Source organism: Ambystoma mexicanum, chromosome 1q (genome assembly GCF_040938575.1).
Source record: "Ambystoma mexicanum isolate Mex_15411 chromosome 1q, UKY_AmexF1_1, whole genome shotgun sequence".
NCBI lineage: Eukaryota > Metazoa > Chordata > Amphibia > Caudata > Ambystomatidae > Ambystoma > Ambystoma mexicanum.
The window spans coordinates 570703292-570724271 of record NC_090922.1 but is presented as its reverse complement, the minus strand read 5'-3'; the positions used below and the strand labels follow the sequence as shown (position 1 = coordinate 570724271).

Sequence of the window (20980 nt, the reverse complement as noted above, 5' to 3'; positions counted from 1 at the left end):
AGCTCAGGGGCAACATGTTTTGTCTTGGAAGCAAGACAACGCAGCGTAACACAGGTTAGAAACCACTCATTGGTATTGAGCGTGTTATAAAAGAACAATTATAATCTCTCACCCCCTCCTGTTACCTTTCCATTCAACCTCGTTCTTCCTACCACTTCTTTCTTTACACTGGCTCGGGGTGGCACCCGGCCACCTGAGTCACTTCCCTGGTGGTTTCCAGAACCAGGTGGGGACTTTATAACACTATAGACCTCATCTTATTGGCAGAGCACAATCTCATTATTTTGAGTGTTTTGATTCACTGACACTTGTGTTTCTAGGGAAACAGACCTGCATGTACTTCAACCCACATTGTGTTTTAACAGTGTCTATTAGTGGTCTTGACATGTACCATTTGTTTTTCAGCTTTGGCTGTTCAGACAAAAGCCTGAATCTTTGAATCCACTGGCAAAATATCACAGTTTGACGTCAGGATTTGGAAACAGTTATGTTGAACCCATCAAGGTGAGTTGTTATGGTATTTATTGAGCGCGGACCTAGCTTCGGGAAGCAACGGAGAGCTTTACAATCATAGGGGAAGAACACAGTAAGGGAAGCAGAGAAAAGAGTGGGGAGTTAAAAACAGCAGAGGGCAGTGTAAGAGGTTTAGAAATGCAATATAGAAACAATGTGGTAGTTTTCTCAGTATTTGCCATTTATTAAAATAAAGGGGGGTTAAGATAAACGTCTATCTTTCCATATCCTAACAAGAACGTTCCTACCTAGCAAACTAAAACTAAAGAAAGATGACCTAGTGTCCAAACAATCTGACCCTCACACAAATGTAGCGCACGCTACCGTGTGCTACAGGAGCAGCTTGCTCCTTCACCTTCAACCCCTATGTCAGTCCAGCTCCCCCTCGACTCAATAAACACCTGCACCTTATACTTACCTTAATAAGTAAGCCCTTGCCCTACTCACGCACGCTGCCAACCACACCCACCGTAGCGCACTCCACTCATTGCACTCCCCCTGGCAAGCTTAGCACAACCACCCCACGGTCCCCTAACAAAGGGCTGCAACACCACGCAACCCCCACGCAACCCCCAAGGCTCACTTACGTAACAACTGCTCCCAACACCAGACACACTACTCAGCCTACCCACCCACACTCCTCCCCGGCCCCCCATTAAGTTCACTAAAGACAGCACACAGGATGCAGCTTCAGACCTCACTAGCACATGCCCACCATGCATCATTTGGAGAAACAGAACATTGCGTTTCAAACACACCCATGTTACCACGATACCCTCCATAGAGATGGGAAACTCCAGATTAGGTGAACGATCCAGACCTAACCAATCCACAGGCTCCCCAAATCCTCTCAAATGCCCTACCTCCCTGTCTCTCTCACCGCAGGAACGCAGGCAACACCCTCTCCTCAGTACTGGGCTTGCACCCACGGATTCTCTGGCCATTCCATCTCTCGCAGCTACAGATGCTACCCTGGCCAGTCAAGGAGTCCCCACTACCCCCAAAGCAGGCAGAGCTCCCCTACGTGGTGCCGTAATTATTGCCAGATCTATCCCAGCCCATGCTCTTGGTATCGCGGACCTCATTGCAAATCTCAATCTTGACTGCCTAGCTAGCACAGAGACTTGGTTACATGCTGTGTCAGGCCCAGCCCTTGCACTAGCCATCCCTCCTGGATACACTACACACAGAAATGGTAGGCACGACACTAGGGGAGGAGGAGTAGCTCTAATTTACAAAGAGTCCCTAGCATTCAGACAAATCGACAATGCCTTAATGAATAATTGCAACTTACTCTCTATCAAACTTCCTTACTCACCAACCGAATCTCTATCTCTAGACATTTTATATTGCCCACCAGGCCCCTTAGTCACTTTTGAACTTTTCATGCATTCCCTTGGGCACAACATAAAACCTACCTCCAGAACCATTATCCTAGGTGACCTCAACTTGGGACTTAATGACCCTGCAGACCAGAATGCAGCATCCTTGGCTAATTCTCTCTCTGCACTAGGCTTCACCCACTGTGTTAGTGCCCCCACCCATACAAAAGGTTGCAAACTGGAATGGATAGCAGACCTTAACTGCCAAGTGAACATCACCGCCATTTCCCCATGATCTGACCACCATACTGTGACCTTCACCTTCCGCCCACTCTCTACCACTACACACGCCCACCCACCCCTCCCTGCTACCTGTGCACGTAGCTCCTGCAAACTCTCTAAAGAGAACATTGCCCCACAGCTCCGTCTGCTCACTCAGCTCACTGCCCCACTGCCTGAACATCTCAACCTTTCCAGTGATCCCTGTGCACCAGCTGACCTATACGTTAAAACCATGACAGTGGCTGTGGACACGATGGCCCCACTCACTCTGCGAAAGCCAAAGCCCGCAGGTCACATTAACTCTTGGTACACTAATGACCTGCAAGAACTCTGAACAAAAAACACCTAGCCGAAGCCAATTGGAAAAAAATCCCCTACTAACTGCAACAGAGACATTTTTAAAACCATCTCTCTGCAATACAGTCTATCATTGTTGCGAAATCCACCGCCTACAACCTTAGAATTGCAAATGCCAAATCCAACACTAAAGAAAATGTTTTTTTTCTGAGGGAGCTAAAAGCACCAACCGCCCCGGCTTCTATTCTCATCAAAGATGAAGAATGGTGTGCAAATATACAAAAGGCCATACAGAACAAAATTCACTCCTTACAAAAGAAAATCTCTGACAAACAAGCTCTGCTCAAAACCCCACCTTTGGGCACCCACCACCCTACTTACACAGCCTTTCGCTTCCAAACTGTGTCGGAATCTGAGGTCGCTGACATCCTCAAGAGCTTATCACTGTCTAGATGCAAAGGTGATATCTGCCCAGCCAGAATCATCAAGGACTGTGCTGAACCACTCATCCCGTTCCTCACTTGTTTCATCAATGCCTCCTTCGCTGCCAACATAGTCCCACACAGCTTGAAGGAAGCCTGGGTCCTCCCACTCATCAAGAATCCCACACTAGACCCCTCAGCACCTAATAACTACCGGCTCATCACAACAGTCCCCTTCCTCCTAAAAATCCTCGATAGGGCAGCATACATCCAAATAAAGCACTTCCTGGAGGACAACCTTATCCTAGGCATACGCCAATCAGGATTCTGATCTGGCCATTGAACGGAATCAGCCCTCCTAGATCTTAAAAATCAACTCGACGCCTTCAGAGACTAGGGGAAGGCAGCGCTTCTCCTGCATTTGACTTGGTTGACCATCAAATACTTTGCCATCACTAAATGTCAGCTGCCCACTTCTCTCAAGAGGCCACTACGTGGGTTGCCTCCTTCCTCACAGAGAGTACATGCAGAGTTTTCTCCGAAACAGCTTGTTGCACACCCAATGCCACCCTATGTGGAGTGCCCCAAGGCTCCTGTGTCTCCCCTACCCTCAACACTATATTTACTAAACCCCTCTTTGGCCTCCTAGACTCCATCAGCATCTCATACACCAATTATGCTGATAACACACAGATTCTCCTACCCCTCTCCGGCAACCGCGTTGCAGACTATCGCCATCAATGTTATCTACTCCACCATCCAAGCCTGGATGGCTACCAATGGTCTCTGTCTAAATGATGAGAAGAACAAGCTTCTGATGGTAGGGCCACCAGCTGTAATGAAGAAACTGATCCACTCTTATGCTACCTTCAACATCGACGGTCGACGGTCTCCAGATCCCAGTATCCACCACAGTAAAGACCATGGGAGTCTACCACGATGCTACACTCTCCATGACCCACCATGTGAATGCCATAGCATCCTCCACAGCTTATACCACCAAGCTAATCAACGCCGCTAGGCCCTTCCTATCCCTGAAAAACACCCTCACCATTGCCAGAGCTTTCATCAGGACCAAGATTGACAATTGCAATGCTCTGCAGGAAACTCGGGACAGAACATCTGCAAATTGCAGGTGATCCAAAACAATGCCATTTGTGCCGCGCTCAACATCCCGAAACAGGATTCCATCTCTAAAGCCATATGTGATGCCCACTGGCTGCCAGTCCGTGAAAAAATCATCTTCAAAACACTGTCCACCACTCACAAATGCCTCTCCAACTCTGTCCCCTTACCTCTCAAAGGTTCTAAATCCCAGTCCTCTAGGCCCGTAAAACAGGCCTACACCCACAGAATCACCCTACCTAGGTTCCACTGAATGCAAGGGGGTGACCTGAGCTTTCTAATCGTGGCAACCAGACATTGGAACACTCTACCACCTTCCTTAGGAGCTGAACCATCCTACTGGGTATTCAGAAAAGCCTTAAAAATGTGGCTGTTCAGCGTAATCGACCATGTGTATATCCTGACTCTTGTGTGTAACTGGTTTGTAACAGCACCTCGATGCTCGAGGGTTTTTGCACGCTTTATAAATGTAAAAATAAATACATATAACCAAAGTGTACAAGGTAAACGTGTCTGTCTTCAGTTCAACAAAACAGTGCAAAAGTTCAAACTTAAAGTTCTTGGAAAGTACTCCTTGTGACCAGGGTTGGGCTCCCTCCCCCTGGATCAATTCAGGAATACCCTTGGAAAAGTTCTGACTCAACAAAGTTCTGTTCAGTTCAACACAAAATGTCTTTTCCATGCAATGCGTCCTTCCACTTGGCAAAGTAAATGTGTCTTTCACAAACACTTATTCAAAAACCAAAGCAATCATTTTCCTCCACACAATATCCTTCTCAGGATGGTAGAATATCAGTTATTCTTCCAATGGAATACTTTTGTCAGGATGCCACAGCAACTATCTTTTGTGATGCAAGAGTTTGTCAGGATGAAAGTTACCAATGGCTTTCCACAACACCTTTTTACCACAACCACATTTCTTCAAAGCAATTGTTTCTTTCCTGGTATACTCGCCTGCCAGAACGAACTACAACTGGTCCCTTTCCTGGTTTCTCCCCTGCCAGGAAGAAAAAACTCTTACTACTACAGTTGGTCTCTTCTGTTAGTGGCTCTCCACACTATTTCCCATGCGAGGAGGGTTGAACAATGGTTTCCTATCTATCCTTAGTCTCCAAATTGTTTGCAATATGAGTTATAGATTTCCCCAAACTGGTGTCTCGGGAAAGGAGAATTGCGCCCTTGTTGTCCTTTTATCTCTTTGTTATAGTCTCTGCACTGTTGGCAACATGGGTTACAGGTTTCCCCAAGTTGACGTCTCATAAATGGTGAATTGCGCCCCTTTTGCCTTCTTATTCTACTTGCCTGGTATTCAAAACCGTCAGGTCGGTAACATGTCTCCCGCATAGCTGGGCTTCTCTCCCCGCTGCTAACCACAACACCGCTTCCTGCTGCGCGCACTCTGCAAAACTGCGTGCCTTCTCTTCCCACATCGGCTTCTGCTGGCGCCCCTATTCCTGTTTCACCTCCAACTGCTCCGGTCTTTCTCCTGGCTGCTTCTGCCGCTACTACTCCTTCCAACAGCTGTGGTCCATTTTCAGGTTTAAATGTCCCGTTCAGGTGCCTTGCCTTCAAACAACTAGACCACATATTTCCTTCAGTTGCACCTTGGATCCTCATTGACTCATGGTCCCTCTTCCTCCTCCCAGTACCACAGGCACTGTGGATCTTGAAGTCCATAATGGGGTTGAGTCTTTTATATCTCTTTAATTCTAACTGATTTGTAAACTTAAGGTAATCAGAGTTAGGAGATGTTATATGAGTGATATGTGACTTAACATTAGGGCTAAGAATTTTACCCAAGACTGAATCAGGGTAATTATAGGATATCATTTCTGATTCAGTAACTTCCAAGGTATACAACTTCTCCAACATGGGGCCTGTCATGGATTCACATGCTCATGAATATTCCCTATCGTCAGGCTGGGAATCCTAAGTAAAAGAAAAACCAGTTTCACATTCACTTACAAACTGTATTTCTCCTTTGAACCAATCACTGTATTCTGGGTCATACTGCCCCCATCCAATGATGGCCCTCTCCCTAAGCCACTCCTCTGGCAGCCGTCTTCAGCTTTATTTTCCGCATGCTTCAATGTTGGGAGTCCTCGAGTTTGCTCTGTGAGTTACTTCTACGTTTGCTCGTGTTTTCGATGGAAAAAGGTTCTATTTCTGTTCCGAAAGAACCTGTGTGCTCTCTGCTCCATCTGCCGACAGCGGGGATCCGTTGTCAGTGAATTTCAGCGCCCCTGAAGGGCGAAGATCATTGAAGATTCCAGAAGGCCATCAGGCCTACTTCACTTCACGCCCTCCGAACATGACAGAGGAGAAGGAGGGAAAGTACCTCTGCAAGCCTTGCACCAAGTGCAGGCTACGGAATGTGTTTGTTGAAGACAAGCACCTGCAATGCCTCTACTGCCTGCACCCGGAGGTGGAGTGCAAGATATGCTTTGGGGTTCACCAAGAAGACGAGGGACAGGCACAGCAGACTGGCAGCGTGACTGAACGCCATGGCCTCCGCCCCGTGCTTCGGGCAGGGTCATGCCACACCCAGGACCGGCCAGTCGGAGTAGCGGTCTTCTAAGTCCTTTGAGGGCTCCTCATGCGTGGGGCCCCAAGACAAGGCCAAGAACCACACGTTTGAGTCGCCCGGGGTTGCCACAGAAGTGGGTCCGTAGGAGGACAAGGAGCGATCGACATCACCCTCCGCCTCTGTTGCCAGCCGGTAATCGAGCCCCTCCTCGAAAAGGAAATTATCTAACCCAGCTAAACTGCGGGAGAAGTCTGAGAAGCCACGGACAGAGGAGAAGAAGGCCAAACAGCCCCAGCAGGCCCAATCGGCACAGGAATAAGACTTTGGTGACGATAAGAGTTGGTGGCGGCTGCTATCATGACTGCTAAGGGAGCTGACCCTGTGAAGGTAGCCCCTGCAGCTCAGAAGGTATCCCCCCCACCCCCCTCAGGTGCAACCCCACCGCAGTGACTTTGGCAAAGTCTGCTGGCATGCTGGAAGGGAGTAAACTGGCTCGGAGGGGGCAAATGAGGGGGTGAGGAGACCCCAAAACAGCCCTCCCATGCCATGGAGGTGTCATCCATGGACGAAGAGGACCAGGAGTCCTTGCACACAGTCCACGAGGACGTGGAAGTCAACGATGGCGCGAGGCCTAGTGTTCCAATCCCGCCAGCTCAGCCGAGGGATGTGTCTCTGGACATTCTTTCGACCCTGCACACCTGTAATGCTCACCTGATTCCCACGGAGGCGCAGGTCTGGCTTTGAGTGCTGATGCTTCTTCAATGGTAAAGCGCAGGACTCTGAAGATGGACATGGTTACTAGGCTCCCACGATCTCTCCTGAGGTCCATATCCCTTCCAGTCAACAAGATAGAAGAGTTTAGACTTTACCACCTTGGAGTCTAAAATGTCTTTAACTTTGAATTCTAATTCCCCTTCAATTTGAACTGGATCTGGAGGTTTGGACAATCGGGTTCCTGGTTGTACTGGCTTCAAAAGTGATGCATGAAAAACTGGATGAATACGCATGTTGGACGGTAGATCCAGTTTAAAGGCCACTGGGTTGATTATAGCCTTGATGGGGTAAGGTCCTATGAATCTGGGATTGAAGGTTCGCGGGCCCTTGAGGGGTAAATGTTTAGTTGCTAGCCATACCTGGTCTCCTACTTGGTAAGGAGGAGTTTTACTTCGGTGCAAATCAGCGTTTTCTTTATACTTTTTCTTGGCTTGCTGTAAATGACTTGCAGCTTCTTTGAAGGCTTGGGTTATTGTAGAATGCAGATGATTTACTGCGGGCATTTCCAGGGTCTGAGGTGGATCTAGGTCAGAGGTCCGAGGATGGTGACCATACAAAGTATAAAAAGGGGTTTGTCCGGTTCCAGAATGCGCTGAGTTGTTGTATGCATATTCTGCGATCCAAAGAATGTCTTTCCAATTCAACTCAGATTGGTATAACATGCACCGAAGATATTGCTCGAGAGTCTGATTGGTTCTCTCGGTTTGTCCGTCGGTCTGGGGGTGGTGGCTGGTGGATAACCGCACATCTATTTGTGCTAATCGGCAACACTTCTTCCAAAAATGGGAGAAAAATTGACTTCCACGATCCGAGACTAATACGGAAGGGAAACCATGTATGCGAACTATATTCTCCAGGAATTCCTTGGCCAAGGTGGAAGCTGAAGGCGAACCTTTTAAAGGGATAAAGTGGGCCATTTTGGAGAATAGGTCCACAATTACAAGGATTGTGTTGTAACCAGCACAAGGAGGCAGGTCGGTTATAAAGTCCATTGACAGAGTGTGCCATGGTGCCAGTGGAATATCCAAGGGTTGAAGTAGGCCGGCTGGCCTTTTCTTTTGAGCTTTGTTTTGGGTGCAAATTCCGCAAGACAGAACAAAAGACTTTGTCTTTTCTCCAAGAAGGCCACCAGAAGTGGCATTTGATTTTTTCCTCTGTTTTAGCGATACCAGGGTGTCCTTCCATTAAAGATTCATGATGATGGGCAATAACAAGTTCTTGCAATTCTTTACTTGGCAGAAACAACCGCTCCTCGAAGTAGGGTAAGTCATCCTTAATGGTGTAATGAGGACCCTTTTGACTCCATTCCAGTAAGGTTGAAGAGTTTAGATGTTGTTTTACTTGCGTTTGGATGTCCTCAATAGTTTGCAATGAAGTTAAGCCTAAGATTCTTTGCTCAGGTATGATGGGCACAGGTTCTAAGCTCGAATTAGTTTCTTCCATGCCAATCCGGGATAAGGCGTCCGCTTTTCCATTCTTGCAGCCAGGGCGATAGGTAATTACAAAATCAAATTCCGCAAAGAATAGAGCCCATCGGAGTTGTCGTGAAGATTGAGCTTTGGCCGTCTTTAAATACTGTAAATTTCTGTGGTCCGTAATTACGGTGATGGTGTGTCTTGCCCCGAGAAGGTTGTGACGCCAAGCCTTGAAAGCAGATTTGATGGCCAGTAACTCTTTATCGGTCATTGCGTAGTTGATTTCAGGAGGAGAACATTTTCTGGACCAAAAGGCCACTGGGTGTAGTTGGTTAGTTTTTGGGTCTCTTTGCGACAGGACAGCTCCCATGGCCGAACTGGATGCGTCGGTTTCCACAATGTACGGGAGATCTGGGTGCGGGTGCTTCAATACAGGTGCAGAGGTGAATTTGGTTTTCAGGTCCTGAAAGGCTTGTTCGGCCTCAAGAGTCAATTCGAAGCGTTTGTTTTTCTTTAGGAGAGCTGTGATGGGTTGGACTGTTCGGGAAAATTCTGGGATGAATCTTCGATAGAAATTGGCAAAGCCGAGCATGCTCTGAACTCCCTTCACCGAGCTAGGAGATGGCCATTTGAGGATGGCGTCCACCTTTCGTGAGTCCATTCGGACTCCTTGAGGTGTCAGGATGAATCCGAGAAACTCAACTTCTGTGGTATGAAAAACGCATTTTTCGAGTTTTGCAAATAGTCTGTGCTGGCGCAATTTCTCAAGAACTGCCCTAACATGTTTTCTGTGATCAGATTCTGAAGAAGAGTACACCAGGATGTCGTCAATGTAAACAATGACACAGACATCGATAAGTTCCCGAAGAACATCATTCATAAAGTACTGAAAGGCGGCAGGTGCATTGCACAAACCGAAGGGCATCACCTGATATTCGAAGAGCCCAAACTTGGTGCGGAATGCAGTCTTCCATTCGTCGTTGCCTTTTATGCGCACCAGGTGATAAGCTCCTCGGAGATCTAACTTGGTGTACACACAAGCGTCTTTCACCTGGTCGATAAGCTCAGGGATCAAGGGCAGAGGATAACGATTCTTAATCGTTATTTGATTTAGGGCGCGATAGTCTATACACGTTCTAAGGTGGCCCTCTTTTTTCGGCACGAAGAACAGAGCTGAAGAGACAGGTGACTTGGACGGGCGAATAAAACCATTGGCTAGGTACTGATCTAAATACTGACGCAAATGCAGGTTCTCAGGTTCCGTAAGAGCATAAATCCTACTACAAGGTAGCTGAGCATTGGGTACCAGATCGATTTGGCAATCATAAGACCGATGGGGAGGTAACGTGTTAGCCTGTTCTTTCTGAAAAACGTCTTGGAATTCTTGGTATTCTGACGGTAACTGTACAGGGGTGGAAGTTGCTGAGGCTAGACCCATAGCTTGATTTCTTGGATAACAAGTTTGTTCACAATCAGGAAAACTTATCATCTTTGCTCGCCAGTCAATTCTGGGATTATGTGTTTCTAACCAAGGAATTCCAAGAATTACTTGAAATTGTGGGGCCTTGATCACATCAAACACGATTGCTTCCCGATGTCCGTCCTGACCCACCAGTGTCACTTCAACAGTGGAATGCGTTACAGGCCCTGAGGCTATTTCGGTTCCATTTACTGTAGTAATGACATCTTGGGTTACTTTCGGGCGGAGAGTAAGCTTAATCCTGGAAGCCAATTCACGGTCTATGTAATTTCCAATAGCTCCACTGTCGATGTATGCTTTTATAGCATGCAACTGCTGAGGCTGTTTTGGGTCCACGAGCACCATTGGCATGACAAAATGCGAGGTCAAAGAGTTAGTTTTCAAGCTCGGCAAGCGGACCCCTACGCTTGTCGGGCTAGGTCGTTTCCCGAATCAGGTGTCAATAATTCGTTATCAGTAGCTCCAACCACCTTCTTAGGTGGTTTAACTGGACAATTTCGAAGAAAGTGACCGGAAGTCCTGCAATACAGACAAAGTTGCATTTGCCGCCTTCTCTCGTGTTCTTTCTGCGTTAATGGTCCTTTAACACCACCGATTTGCATAGGTTCGGATACGTCGGTACTCTTGGAGTTAGCGTGGGTTTTGATCGGTATTCGGGTTTCGTACTTGAACCGATCTGCTTTTCTGTTTTGAAGTCTGTGATCAAGTTGAACCACCAAGTCTATGTAGTCTGCGCAGACCTGGGGTGGGTTTACTATCTGAGCTAGAACATCCTTAAGCTCTCCGCGCAGGCCTCGATGAAACAATGTGATCCTTTTGTTTTCTGGCCATCCAGTTTCCACAACCAGTCTGTTAAAGGTGGCAATGTAGGGCAGAAGATCCTGATTACCTTGTCGTAAGGATAGCAGTTCGTTATCAAGGGCCCGTCCTTGAGAGTGTCGAGCGAACAATCTTTCCATGCTGGCCTGGAAGCCCTGAAAATTCTGGAGAATGGGATTATCCTGATTTACCAATGGAATAGACCAATCGGCAGCACTGCCACTGAGGTAAGATAGTATAAAGGCTACCTTGGTCTGGTCGTTAGGGAAGGCTCCGGGTCTGCATAGAAAGTGTAAACGACATTGGTTCATAAAGACGGCATATTTCTTGGGATCCCCCGCAAAACGTTCAGGCGGGGCCAAAGGCATGTGTCCAGGTAGATTGATTTGTACCGGGTTATTCAAACCCGGTGATGTGGAAATGTCTCTGGAATTAGGTAAAGGAGTGTGCCCTGCCTGGGCCTGTAATAACCTTTTGGCTAGGTCGTCTGTTCTTTCCTTGGATAGGATCAGTTCTCTTTTGAGAGCGTTAGACTCCTGGCGGGCTGAGTGCACCTCTGCCCGTAATTCCCCCAAAAGCTGGGCCAGCTGGTCAGTCTCGGAAGTCTCCATAGCGCCCGGGTGGGAAATTGTGGGTAGGCTTTGCGTTCTGTAACGCTCACCTGATTCCCACGGAGGCGCAGGTCTGGCTTCGAGTGCTGATGCTTCTTCAATGGTAAAGCGCAGGACTCTGAAGATGGACAGGAAGGGTCCCTCTACTCTGGCTTCTCTGGCTCGCAGGAATATTCCCCTTAGGGTCAGGAAGGATGAGCTCTCCATCCTGCTTCGGATGCAGGGGCGCGTTGAAACCCAGTTACTTCACTGGATTGAGGATTGATGGGAGTTCAGGTAAGCTTGACTATTCAGGTAAGGCGCTGTAAAAGTTCTGCTGCAAGTTCAAAAGTCCAAACTTAATAATAATGTTCATTGTCTTGTTGCAGCAAGTGCTAATGCTTATGTCTTTTTCCCCTTAGGGGCCGGGGTTCGGAATGCCGGAGATATGGCGCCGACCCGAAGTGAAACGTGCAGTTCCAGTAAATGACAGGTAAGTTCTGGATGAGCGCTCGGGTAATGTCTTTGCATTCGCTCATTCAATGTCTTTGTCTTTTTTCCTCATAGGGGCCGGGGTCCGGAAAATGCCTGGAAGCGGCAAGACCCGAAATGAAATGGGAATGACCCAACAGGTAAGTCTTGGAAGGAAACTGAGCTTTTCCTATTCCTTTCCTTCTCTCACCTTGTTCTTGTCTTTTTCTCTCTAGGCTCTGGGAAGTGGCTGTGGATCCGGATGATCGCTGCTGAAGATGGAGGCGTCCAGGATAGGTGAGTGAAATGCAGCGCTGCAGCGATCGTAGCGAAATGCTTTTAAAAATGATGTCGTCCTTTTCAGGATCGTGGGTGTGATGTCTCTGTGGTGCTGATTTAGCAGGTAAGGTCTTTTGTCTCCCTTTGCAGGTGACCCAGGATACTGACAGGCGTGGCTGAGGTCCAGATGCAGGAGCTGACATGGTGAGCGTCCAGCTGCGAGGAGCAGAACAACGCGAAGCGTGAGTTGCTGATCGGGTGTGGTTTAAATAGCTTTGGAAGAAGTTCCAAGTGTGTATCCTTCCACCGATCAGGTATGCATCCTTCCCCGACCACACCCGGGTGGAAAGTAGCCCCACAGGTAAAGTAGTTCCATTCAGGCCTCAAGAGGGCCTGGATGTAGCAGCATGGTCTGCATCAGGTAAGTGCACATTAAAACACTTGAACACATGTCTAGCTTTATGAGCCTGGCGCCTAAGGCGCCAGGACAGGGGTCCAACATGGGCCTGGCGCCTAAGGCGCCAGGACTGCATCCAAAGGGCCCCAGCTTGGGCCCGCTGGCACTCCCCTGGGGGAAATGATGCCTGCCTCTGGGGTTGCTGGGTTGGACCTGGCTCCTTGGAGGTAGGCATCATGACAACACCTTGGTGTCAGAGATCCAGAAGAGCATGTCCCAGTCCTGGTGGTCCCTCAGGCCCCGGTTCAGCCTCCAACGAAAAAGAGGAAGCGTCACCCAACGCCCCCATTTCAGCCTCCACATCAGCGTTGGGCTCCTTCTCCCCCAACAGACCCAGGCACGGGTACGGATATGGCCATGACTATGGACATCGACGAGGATATCGTTGCAGCGGACGGGTAGTCTCTGCATTTGGATGCGCCACCTAGGGTGGTCCCAACGGACGAGGTGGGGTTGTTCCACTACATGATCTCCAGAGCCTCCAAGCTATTGCAGCTTGTGCCCAAAGAAACCAGGGGGGGGCGTTTCTTGTACCAGAGGTGCAAGGCCAAGAAGAAGATGATCATGTCAGTGGCCCTTCTGGACGACATGTAGGAAGAGGGCCTGACCCTCATGAAGGAGCCTTGCATGGCTCCAGCCAAGCGGGATAGGCTGGAGAAGAAGTATCAGGTGCCAGACTCCGCACCGAAGTGCCTGAGGTCGCAACCATCACCGGATTCGGTGATATCGGTGGTCGCAAGCAAATGGTCAGCTAGCTTGTTGTCTTCGGTCCCTCTGGACAGCGAGGGGAAGAAGATGGACGCCATAGGAAAGAAGGCTATTTACACCACTGCGTCGACTATCAAGGGGGCAAATGCACTGACAATCCTGGCCAGGTACGACAGGGAGCTGTGGTACAAGGTGGGGCCTATTCTGGAGTTCCTCCCCGACGACAAGAGGATGGAGACAATCGCTCTCTTCCAGGAGGGGGAAGTAGCGCCTGATCACATCATTACAGTGGCGTTGGACGTCACTGACACAGGGTTCTGGCAGATGGGGAACGGTGTCTGCTTTCATCGACAAGCCTGGATGAAGGCCACGAATTTCAGGCAGGAGGTCCAGGCGAACGCATTGGACATGCTCTTCGACGGAAAGAACTTGTTTGGGAAGGTTGTCGACGAGTCCCTCCAGGCCATCAAGGCGGATATAGAAACAGTTCGTTCCCTGTGCACTCTCCAGCAGCACTGCTTTTCTTTTCGCTCCTCCAGGGGAAAGTCGAGCAGGTCTGTCAAAGGTTTCTCCTGTTCATACCGTCAGCCCTGCAGATCCACGACTACAGAGGCTGTTCCCAGGCCTACGGTAGTGGAGGACTATGTCGTCGCCTGCAGAGCAGGACGCCGGCTCTGAAACAGGCCTGAACCGGCCGGGATGTCGGTTCCCTACGCATGCACCCCGGTGGGAGGCCGGCTGACGAAGTTTGTCGGCGAGTGGAAGAAGATCACCACCGATAGATGGGTGCTGGTCGCTCTCGCCCTGGGGCAGACCCTGGAGTTTCAACACAGGTGTCCGCGGATCCCTCCAACTACCTGTCGGGAACAGCACATCCTCAGCTCCTGGAAGAGGTACGGGCCATACCGCGAAAAGGGGCGATAGAGCTAGTTCCCCAATGGCTGCGGGATCCAGAGTCTATTCCAGATACTTTATGGTCAGAAAGAAGACATGGGGATGGAAGCCCATCCTAGACCTGCAACATCTCAACAAATACTTGAAGCCCCAAAAGCTCACGATGGTCACGTTGCAACACGTGCTCGGCCAACTGGAGGAAGGAGACTTCTTGACGTTGCTGGACCTGGAGGACGCCTATTTCCACGTCACCATTCACAAGAGACACCAGAAGTTTCTGCGTATCGTAGTGCAGGGTCAGCACTACCAGTTCAAGGTTCTGCCTTTCGGATTAGACGGCCCCCCAAGTGTTCACAAAATGCCTGGCACCGGTGGTGGCCCATCTATGCCTATGGGCATACACATACATACCTCCACGACTGGCTCATCTGGGCCCGCTCGTGGGAGTTGGCCGTCGGACACACGGAGGTGACCGTCCAGCTACTGACTGATCTGGGATTCTCCATCAACTATGCAAAGTCCTGCTTAGCACCATTGCAGAACGAGATATTGAGCCTGGCTCCTAGTAACAAGGAGCCAGACTCAATACGGTGTCCTTCCTGGCATCACTCTCGGAGGAGAGCGTAGCGTCCATTCAAGGGAAGGTGCAGCGGCTGTTGTCGATGAAGACCGCCACAGTGCAGACCATCAAATCGTTGCTCGGTATGATGTCAACCTGCTTCTACTTCATCCGACTCTGCAGGTTGCACATGCGATCCCTTCAGGAGTTCCTGAACGCTCACTGGACACAGGTGTCTGGAAGCTGTGCGGACAAGATCCCGCTCGATGATGAGTTCCGTTGGGTGGTAGGGTGGTGGCGCGTCCACTCCAACATCGCCCGATACACAGGGTTTCAAAACCCTCCATGCCAGGAGACTGTCACCACGGACGCTTCCCTGGAAGGCTGGGGAGCCCACACCGAACGTCTAACGACAGAGGCCTGTGGCTGCCGGAGGAGAAGGATCTCCATATTCACATCCTGGAGCTACGGGCAGTGTTCTGGGCACTCAAGTAGTTTCTTCCATCTCGGAAGGGCAAGGTGGAGAGGATCTTCACGGACAACACAACCACCATGTTCTACATCAGGAAACAGGGGGGCACTTGATCCCCAGCGCTGGGCCGTCACACGAGATGTTCCATGTCCATCTTCACCTTGCAGGAGTTGGGAACACCATCGCTGACTCCCTCAGCAGGGAATTGTGCTCCTGCCATGAGGGGGAACTTCGCAGGATCAGGTGGCCACAGGCAGGCCCCAGATAGATCTGTTTGCAACGGCGGCGAACTCCAAACGCCAGAAGTTTGCCAGCAGATTACACCAACCGAGGAGCCTGTAGGACGCGTTCTCCTTCCCGTGGGAAGAGATATTTCTGTACGCGTTTCCTCTGTTGCCTCTCCTGGTACGTGTCACCAACACACTCAGTGCCAATGCAGGATGATACTCATCACCCTGGCATGGGCGAGACATATTTGGTATCTGGACCTTCTCAGCCTGTCAGTGTCGCCTCTGGTAAAGCTGCCAGTTGTTCTGGATCTTCTTACCAGAGGAGGCGGCGCAATCCTTCATCACGACCCAGGATCGCTGGCCCCTGCAGCCCTAGAGATTGAAAAATATGAGTTGCCTGTGGACTGCAGGGAGGTCCTCGCCAGGGCGTCATCGACTTTGAAGTCACAGTCCCACAGATTCCTCCATACTTGCTATCCTTCGCCAATGCCAGACTGGCGCACGCCTTTATCAAGGTACATCTGGCGGCTATCTCCCTCTACACTAGGTCTACAGAAAGGTCTTTGCTTTGGTCTAATCGGCTAGTCAAGGAGTTCCTCAAATGACTTTTTCTATCTTTCCCGCCGGTGAAGGCTCCTGCCCTGCGTGGGAACTCAACGTGGTGCTAACGAGGCTCATGGGGGCCCCTTTCGAGCATATGCATCGGCTCCTCTCGTGGAAAACTGCTTTCCTTGTGGCCATCACCTCTGCCAGGAGCATAGGTGAGATCCAGGCCCTATCCTCCAAGCAACCATACCTGATTTTACACGAATTGAGGGTTGTGCAGCGGACGCACCCCTCTTTTATGCTGAAGGTTCAGTCGGAATTCCACCTCAACAAGCCTCTGGTGTTACCTGTGTTTTTCCCGAAGCCTTTGTCACCGGCTGAAAGGGCCTTGCACTCGCGGCATGTTGCTCGGCCTTTAAGTTCTATGTGATGCGCACAAAGAGTTTTCGGAAGACTTCACAACTGTTTGTGAACTTTGGTCCTGTGAACCAGGGGAAGGCCTTGTCCAAGGCTTCCATTTCAATGTGACTCTCTGGCTGCATCATGCACTGTCATCGGTTGACCAACTGACAGCTGCCCGGCTGTGAGAGAGCCCACACCACCAGAGCGATCGCTGCTACGACGGCGTTCCTGTCTGGTGTACCCCTGCTAGACATCTGCAGGGCTGCTATGTGGAGGTCTATGCACACCTTCACGAAGTTCTACTGTGTCGACAGTGATTGCCGGGAGGAGTCCAGAGTCGGCCAAGCAGTGCTACGCAACCTGTTCGCTTGACGTGAGTCTGTTCCAGAGGTAAGAGTTGATTGCTTCTGTTGAGCCTTGCCACCTCCTGTTGTGTAATGTTGTACTACTATGTATTAGTTATTCATGAGCATGTGAATCCATGCCAGACCCCATGCTGGAGAAGAAACAAGTTACTTGCCTGTAACTATTGTTCTCCAGCATGGGTCTGGCATGGATTCACATGCGAACCCTCCCTCCGACCCCTCTGCGTCTCTTCTTGGTCATACTGCCACTTTACGTGCTTACCAGATCTGAAGATGGCTGCCAGAGGAGGGGCTTCGGGAGAGAGACGTCATTGGATGGGGGCAGTATGACCCAGAGGACAGTGATTGGTTTAAAGGGGAAATACAGTTTGTAAGTAAAAGTGATACCGTTTTTTCTTTTACCGAGGATTCCCAGCCTGACGACAGGATGCCAGACCCATGCTGGAGAACAATAGTTACAGGTAAGTAACTTCTTCCATTTGCACCAGACCTCGAAGGCGGCAGCCAAGTCTTTGGGTGCTGCTATTAGGCAGCCTCAGCCTTTTCACTCCAGTGGAACATCTTGGAGGGGTAGATCCTTTCGCTGTTACTCCTCAGTTGAAAGAGCGAGAGAAATGGCTGGTGAAAGAAGCCAAAAAGATTTCCTCGTGGTGGACGAGGGAGAGGTGCAAAGCCTACACAAGCAGCGGCATCTTTACCAACAGCCACTGCTTCAGCCGCCTCAAAACCTCTCGGAGGTCTTGACTCACGACACCCCAGTGGGAGGCAGACTGTCTCAGCATCTGAAAGAATGGTGAGACATTACTTTGGATGCTTGGGCACTGCAAACCATAGCCCAAGGTTACTGCCGCCCCATCATTCAGAGACCTCAAAACCATCCACTGGGCAGCCACTCTTTGAGGGTTCCAGATCTGTTCCTTGTGCAAGAAATTTTAACCCTGCAATCGAAAGGTGCTATAGAGCCAGTACCTGTAATGCAGAGGAACAAAGAATGGTATTCTCCATATTTCCTAATCCCCAACAAGGACGTAGGACTGAGACCCATCTTGGACTTGGGATACTTGAACAAGTTCCTCAGGAAGGTTCAAGATGATCACACTTTCTCAGATCTTTCAGGCCCTCCAGCTCCAGGATTGGATGGTGTCATTGGACCTTCAGGATGCTTATTTTCATGCGCCAATCCATCTCATGCACAGACCTGAGGTTCTCTGTTGGCGTTTATCATGATCAGTTTTGAGTTCTGTCGTTCGGGTTGACCTCCGCCCCAAGGGTATTCACCAAACGAATGGCTGTGGTGGCAGCGAGTCTTAGGAGAGGGTGGGATTCACGTCTACCCCCACCTGGACGATTGGCTAATCAGGGCGCGCGCTCCCAAACAAGTCCTGGATCATCTCAACATCACCTGCCACTGTCTCCACAGACTGGGCTTCTCCCTCAATTACAAGAGGTCCCACATACCATTTCAAAAGCTCCAGTTCATCTGGGCTGTACTGGATACATCCTTGGGAATGAGCTTGCCACCTGAGATGAGGACTCGACATTCTGCAGATGGTCACCAAAGTTCCCAGGCAACATGTCAGACCTACTTCAGGTTCCAAGCAGGGTCGCAATAGGATCTCCTGTGGTGGACCTGCAAGGACAATATTGTGAAGGGAGAACCTTTTTGGCCACCATGGCCGGAGATAACAGTAGTGACAGACTCCTAAATCACAGGGTTGGGAGCCCACGCCAACAATTTGAAAATCAGCAGGCGTTGGTCTCCATCAGAGTCCAAACTACACATCAATCTTTTGGAGCTGAGAGCAATCAGACTTGCGTTGAAGGCTTTTCTGCCCTCTGTACAGGGAAAGGATGTCCTGATCAAGACAGACAACACAGCAGCCATGTAGTACCTCAACAAGAGAGGTGTAGGCTCACTACCACTGTGCAGAGAGGCAATGCAGCTCTGGTTCTCAGAAAATCAAGAAGGAATCTCTCTGTCAGCAGTTCACCTAGCTGGGATGAGAACACAGCAGCGGACACTCAAGTGGATCTGTCCGTGACCAGTGTCAACTGGAAGTGTGAACTGTACTGCTCTAGGGAATTTCCCCCAAGAGGAGCTCTGGGAGACCCGTTCGTAGTGGACTGGGAGTTTCCACTCCTGTACGTGTTTTCTCCAGTGCCCGTCATTCTTCACGTGATCAGGAGGTTGAGAAAGTTCAGGAAATCCATTATCCTAATTGCCCCGGATTGGGCCAGGAGGTTGTGGTACCCGGACCTTCTGGACATGTCCATCTGCCCTCAAATAAGTCTTCCACAAAGAGAGGACCTTCTCTCGCGAGAGGAGGGTCGGGTTCTCCATCCAGAGGTTTTTTTTATTTTCAAATTTGTTTATTGGCATTTTTCAATAATATCAAACATGTTGTGTACAATGGAGCCAATCTCAAAGAGTTATAAACATATGTTTAACTTAACGTCAAAAAATTACAAATACAAAAACAAAACAACCATAACTGTCTCCATATTCTGTCTGTTTCATATATCGTTAACTGTTTCGGGGGGAGGGTGGGAGCGAAGGGGAACCATCCGGCAACTACAATAGGGGAAAGGGTTCCGCAAGGTCTCTATCCTCTGCAGTACTTCCGCTGCTGCTGGCTTTATGACAGGTCCCTCATGGGCCTGGATTAAGTTCTGATTCAGGGGGGTTTATCCGAGGGGTGGAACATGGGTCTGGTGAGTTCCTTCCATGCCTCGAGTGACATACTAGAGTCATCCGTGGATCTGGCCACACAGTCCTCCCATGCCGCGGTCTCGGCCAGCACCCACCGTTCAGTCTCTTTGTGCCATAGTTTGTACTGAGGGCCCATGGGTTTCTTCCAGGCCATTGCTATAGTTCTTTTGGCCAGTATGCACGATATGTCCATGAGCCTTGCTGCCTGCTTGAGTTTGGCTGGTCTGGGGTAGGTTCCTAAGAGGCACTCGCCGGGTGTCCAATTATATTTACTCAGGCCTGCTTTTTTGCAAGTTTGTTGGACCCTGTCCCACAGAGCCCTTGTCCTGGGGCATTCCCATAACATGTGGATCAGATCCGCTTTTCCCCCCTTGCACCAATTGCAGGTCGGTTGTGCCTGGGGATTGCAGGTGGCTATGCGGCACGGGGTCAGGTAGGTTCTGTGTAGTATGTTGAACTGAATCTGCCTAAATCTATGGTTTCTGGACACCGTTTTGGGGAATGTGAGAGCTCTGTTCCACTCCCCTTCAGTCATTTCCCGGCCTATATGCTCCTCCCATTTGCTTTTCATTTCCATGCTCCGAGGATTTGGCATGTTGATCAGGTGGCCATGTATTTGCGAAACGGGTTTACCGCCCTCTCCCAAGTTGTACATCAAGGTGAGGAGTGGGTCTGTATCTGGTTCCATCGGCCACGAGTCCCATTTGCGTCAGGCCACAGCACGAGTTCTTTGGTACCACAGAAACTGGCCGGTATGTATGCCTTCCGCCTCCTGCAGCGAGGTGAACTCCCTGAAAGTGCCTTCATCATATAGATCTCCCCAGGTGTAGACCCCTTCCCTCTCCCAGAGCCTGATATGTTTCAAATCCGAAAGTGTTGTGCATAGGTCTGCGATCAGGGGGACTTCTGGGGTATAGGAGTTCTGTGAGTTAGTGAGCATTTTCACCCTGTGCCAAATTTTCCTTCCCAGGTCAGCCAAAAAGGGTAGAGTTCCCAGCAGTTTGGACGGTGCCCAGACCAGTTCTTTCAGATGGAATTGGGCAGCATGACCTGTAGCAATGGTGTTTCAGGTGTGGGTTCATCATCTAGCCATTTGGTCACAAAACTAAGCTGTGCTGCTATGTAATATTTTTCTAGGTTTGGAAGATGAATACCGCCTTGGCTATATGGTAGGGTTAGCAATTGCAATGCTATTCTATGCCTGCCTTTCCCCCATAGAAACTCTCGCAGTATGGTCTCAAGCAGTCGGAAGAAGGGCTTGTGAATATAGTAGTGTACATTTTGAAACCCATAAAGGAAACGTGGGAGAACGATCATTTTA

At 49.7% G+C, this 20980-nt stretch overlaps 1 protein-coding gene across 3 annotated transcripts in view; it reads left to right on the top strand.

Moving 5' to 3' along the window:
• Window positions 1-20980, top strand: part of HSD17B7 (hydroxysteroid 17-beta dehydrogenase 7) — a 340157-nt gene that overhangs the window by 299102 nt on the left and 20075 nt on the right. For all 3 annotated transcript variants that reach the window (XM_069641053.1, XM_069641051.1, XM_069641052.1), the window contains one exon: window positions 406-504. In XM_069641053.1, coding sequence (XP_069497154.1) covers window positions 406-504 — 99 coding nt within the window. The remainder of the gene's footprint in view (window positions 1-405; window positions 505-20980) is intronic.